The following is a 5,290-nucleotide window of genomic DNA, read 5'->3' as shown; positions in this document are numbered from 1 at the left end:
GGGCCTGGGAGGGGGGTCCGGATGCCCGGTGCTCCGGGGTCACGGGCCCCAGATGGCCCTCCGGGGTCATCGGGTCACGGGCGCCGGCAGGCGGCGGCGGCGGCGGCGGCGGCGGCGACGGCGGCAGAGACATGAGGATGTAAAGAGAGGGGACCAGGGCTCCAACCTGGCCTGAATGCGGACCCCCGGGCTTTCCCCTGGCTTACTTACTGGTCACTCACTACCCGAGCCCCGGTTGGAGCAATAAAAGTACAGTTCCAGAAGAAAAGTACACATAGTTACACTCTCTCCTTCCCCCGACACACCCTTTCCTGAGCTCTCTACTGTCTGAACCTGGTCAGTAGGGTACGAAGGGCACCCCGACGTCACCAGTGCTTATCCTCAGACTATCTGGTCTGCTCAACTGCTCACAGATGCTTGCCAGATGTTGAGACTGCTAGTAGCCCTAGCATCCGACCCACGGAATACCAGTCTTAACTCTTAACTCATCGCCTTGGCCCACTTCTATTTTTTTTAAAAAAAAAAAAAAGTCTTCAATTTACTGAGTTTCAGTGGGTAAAAACACACCAAAGTACAGAATATAAACTACAGAATGAGCCTAGCTTAGTAGGTATTGGTGAGAATAAACCAAACTCTTAAAGTTGATGAATGTTTTGTTATTAATAAAGGGAGTACTCCTTTGCCTTTATTAGGCGCTTGCTATCTATCCTTTGCTCTCCTTTATTTTTTATTTTTGGTTTTGCCAGTGCTGCCTTCCAGGTGAGAATGGTTATTTAATATTGCTTTCTTTTCTCCTTGCCTTTTTTAAAGTGAGTCATTGGTTATTGCCTTGTTTAGAGTGAGTCATTGGTTAGTTGGGGGTGTTTTCAAGTATTCTTTACAACTTTCGCATTTAGTCATTCCTGAACTTGTGTTTATAGGTGTCTCTTTAAATTACAGAATGTTAGATATGAGGATACAATAGAGATCTTGTCATACCAATTCTTTTAATCCAAGGACTCTTTTTATTATGTTTTCATCCGTGGACCCCGTATCTTGAAAGATTTTGTCACTTAAATGAAATCACATACATCACTGTCATGGGTGTGATGCTAATAAGCAATAAAGTTAAATAAGTATACAAACACTAGGCAGTGTTCGCTGGAAAAGCTGGCTTAATTTTGGCTGTCACTCTTCTAATCCAAGGTTGATCACATGCTGGAGAATTAAATCAGATATTGTAAAAAACAGATAAGTAACTCTGCTAACAGTATAAGTTCCACCAATCACATCCTAGAAATTTCTATGATGTCGTCAATAGCAAATTAGAATTTCTGATCAGTGTGTGATAACCAGTGTTAACCCCCAGAGTTGATTTAATGCCTGCCAAAAGTAAAGAAACTTGACATTTTATCTAATTGCAATTTCCAGAAAGCTTTCTGAAATATTGTAAAAAGCTTGTGGACCTCTTCCTTTCTTTCCTCTAGTTTAAAGCTAATCTCTTACCTCTGCTCTGAATCTCTTCCTGTCCCCCTTTTTGGAGGGTGTTGATGACTCCATCAGTTCTTCTTAGGTCAGTCATCCTCTCTCTGTGTCTTCTTTAAACTCTTCCTTTCTCTTGGCTGTTTCTTTTCCACCAGTAAGCTTCTCTTTTTAGTGAAGCACATCCATAGACTCTGTGTTTCTGTGTGTTTACCTCTCCATCTCTCTTTCCTTCTCTGACAAATATCTAGAAAAAATAATGTTGACTTTGCAGTATCCTCTTGCTCCACTCCCATTCTCCCTTCTAAATTACTCTCAAGTATGTTGCCTCCTTTCTATCCCCTTGCTGTCGCCTTGGTTAAGGCATGTTTTCTTGCCTGAATTTCTTATCCTTTTAATTCTTCCTCAGGACTAGCTCAAAAATCCAGTCTTCCTGCCTCTGACATACCTCTGATCAGAATGAACTTTCTTCCGCTCAAGTCTGAGTGATGCTGAAAACTAGTTAGTGGCTCCAAGTTTATTTGCCTACCCCTAAACTGTCCAAAATGTTTACCAATGTTCAACAGGTTACCCCACCCTTCTAGTAGTCTGATAAAAAGAGAAACCGTCTGATAGGAACGCTTTCAAACTATTTTTTCAAGATGCATTATTTAAACAAAACAAAACGAAAACTACCATACTTTACCTCTTTCCTTCATTTTTTTTTAAAACCAAAGATTTATTTCCCATTGCACTACAGGAGGTCACGGGGATAAAGAGGACAGGAAAAGAAGACCTAAATGAAGCAACCAGTTCAATAGGAAGAACATGGTTTCGAGGTAAGAATCTTTGGATACAAATAGTTCCTGCTCTGTTGTATCCTGTTTATACTGATGTGATTCTGTTTAATGAAGTATAATTGATATATACTATTAGGTTAATTTTAGGTATACAGTGTAATGATTCAATATTTGCATATATTGCAAAATGATCACCACATTAAGTCTAGTTAACATGTCACCATACGTAGTTTCGTTTTTTCTAATGCTTAGAACTTTTAAGACTTACTCTCTTAGCTACTTTGAAATATGCAATACAATATTATTAACTATAGTTCCTCTTCCTCCTTCCCAAAGCTAGCTTTCATCTGTGTTCTTGATTTAATCAATACCATTTCATTTGAGAACTGGTCTCACAAGTTTTCTTCTTTATTTCTACCTACAATTTATACCTCTTCACTGTTTGCTCTACCTATAAATTCAAATGCTTGTTATTTAAAGCACCTTCTTTAATTTACTACATAATTTCTCTTCTCCCTTAACCATCAAACTTTCTGAAGGAACAGTCTATGGTTATTGTTCCCATTTTTTTTGCCCCGACTTGTTATTGGTTATGTAAACACTTGAAAACCGTCTTCTCCTATTACTTTACTTAAATCATTCTTTCAAATGTCAGTCATATCCTAAATTAGCAAATCTAATGTCTTTATCTTAACTTTATCCTTCTTGACTGTGCAGCATAGTTGAAATATTTGCTTTCTTAAAATCTTCTCTTTATGGTTTCCATGCCACTACCTCCTTCTGGTTCTCTTCTTTCTTTTTCTCTGCATCTCTAAGAGGAGTTAAGAGGAGTCCTCTTGCTTTTTTAAACCCCTTATATGAAAATGCTTTTCAGGATTCTCTGATTTGCTTGCTTTTTTCTCTTGGGAAACCTACATTATGAGTTGGCTTCGACTATCACACTGGATCCATGCACGTAGTAACCTAGATTCCTCTCATGTGCTCCAGACCTCTTTTATATACCTTCATTAAGTTATCTCTTGGTCCCTTGGACTCAACATGTTGGAAACCGGTTTTATTTTTCTTCCAAACCCATTCATCCTGTTGTGTTTACCATTTAGGTCATTGACACCACTATCCTGCAAGTTGGTCCTGCTCATCTTTGACTCATCTTTTTTCTACTCTCCCCGATCTAAAAGTATTGGTTTTCAATAGGGGGTGTGTTCACAAGATGAGTCATTGGAGAGTCAGAACAAATTACTAAAATGTCTATTTATAGTTAATCCCTGTTAAAAATTATTAAAGAAAACCATTTAGGTGAGCCAAACAAACTTTATTTAACACTTATTGAAGCGGATAGTCTCCTTTCAGAGAACTGCAAAATAGGTGGAAGGCAGGAAGCTTTTATAGCATTAAAAATAAATAACAAGGAAGAGAAAAATAGAAAATATCTGATTGGATGGGGCCACTTAGTTGACCCTATTTGCGATGAGAAGAGACAGGAAATAAGTATAGAGCCCAGAGTTGGCTTGGCGTTTGGGGATTGATTGACTGGATATACTGCATTTCTGGTCAAGTGGAGCATTTATAAGGACAAGAAAGTTATCTAAATTTTGATTTGCTAACGTGGAACCCTGGGGCAGGAGTAGCTCATGTTGGACCTAGAAAGTTATTTTTATATTCCTAACTACAATAAAATAAGGCTTCATTAATATTTAACATAAAGACTTCCCCAGTACTCTGATTTGGTCTATGTGTAAAGTCATGTCAAGTGCACCTGGAGAAGAATTCTGAGGGGAGACCATATTTTGCCTAAAAGCCTATGGATTTACAGATTATATTATTTGCTTTCACTTAAACTCACAAAATGAAAAGTGACTTTAAAAATCCCTATGAGAAATATGAATTGAAGATAACTCTATTCATACAAGCAGTAGCAAGAAGAACATACAGAATGGACTCTTCTACTCCTAATACAAGCTCTTCATCAGTTACATCACACAGTTTTAAAAAAGGTACGTTTATATATTATATTTAAAAACATTATGTACATGACATATGCATATATGGACAACTTAAATCTGCAAAAAATCAGAAAAAAATTGGAATTATCAAGATTGTTTGAAATAAGGATTTATATCCACTCATTGTAAACCATGGATCTTGCTATAAGTAAAGAGTACTTAGAACTGGGAGTTATTACTGATATAAAGCCACCAAAATTAACTAAACATTTAGAAACTAAGCATCCAAACATGAATTAAAGCTCTGTCTTTGAGAGCAAAGAAGTTTGTGAGCATGTATGAATGTCTCAAATTACATGTATTATTTAGGTCATTAGTAGAGCAGTACATATTTTATAACTAAAAAAAGTTGGAGAGGTGCATGCTCAAACTTTTAACTGATATGAGTATACAGTCAAAAACCTAAAATCTCTTACTTGGTGAATCACCATATCCTCCTGTTCATTCTGCGTTCCTCAAAGCTCTTTTCTTCTCACAGTGTTCTGGTTTGGACTCCAATCTGACCATGTCAATACATTTCTTCTGGCTTCTATGCCTTTAATTTCTCACTTTTCAATCTCTTTTATCCTAATTGCTGCTAGAATTATTTGTCTCAGGCTTATATTTGATCTTGTCATTTCTCTGCTTAAAAATTTTGATGGCTGCCTATTGGAACAAAATGAATTCCTAACAGGTTCAAAGTTGTCTATGATTTGGCCTAAATCTCCATTTCTTCTGCTTAACTTTCATTTCATTTAACCATATTAACTATAAGCTAGGAACATTATGTATCTGTCACTTTTCTCTTACTATTCTCTGAGCTTGAGATATTTTTTATCAGTACATCGTATTCTACTTATTCTACCTTTCTTCTTTCTTTCCCCATTCCAGCTTTATTGAGGTGTAATTGACAAAATTTGTTTATATTTGTAGCGTACAATGTCTTAATTTCATATATGCATACTTTGTGAAATGATTACCACAATCAGAAAAACTTTCTCCTTTAAAGACCTGCTCCATTTTGCCTCTTTCATGAACTAAATCCTAAGGCTCCTTGTTAATATAACT

The 5,290-nt window shown here is 37.1% G+C and overlaps 1 protein-coding gene across 1 annotated transcript in view; it reads right to left on the bottom strand.

Moving 5' to 3' along the window:
- CASD1 (CAS1 domain containing 1) overlaps nt 1-1,561 on the bottom strand; it is a 50,401-nt gene extending 48,840 nt beyond the window's left edge. Inside the window, exon 1 of the mRNA XM_025046808.1 lies at nt 1,486-1,561. Coding sequence (XP_024902576.1) covers nt 1,486-1,561 — 76 coding nt within the window. The remainder of the gene's footprint in view (nt 1-1,485) is intronic.
- Nucleotides 1,562-5,290: the final 3,729 nt, after the last annotated feature.

This window comes from Pteropus alecto, unplaced genomic scaffold, assembly GCF_000325575.1.
Source record: "Pteropus alecto unplaced genomic scaffold, ASM32557v1 scaffold21, whole genome shotgun sequence".
Taxonomy (NCBI): Eukaryota; Metazoa; Chordata; class Mammalia; order Chiroptera; family Pteropodidae; genus Pteropus; species Pteropus alecto.
Note: the sequence above shows the minus strand (reverse complement) of the source record. Positions and strands in the feature narration are given on the sequence as shown.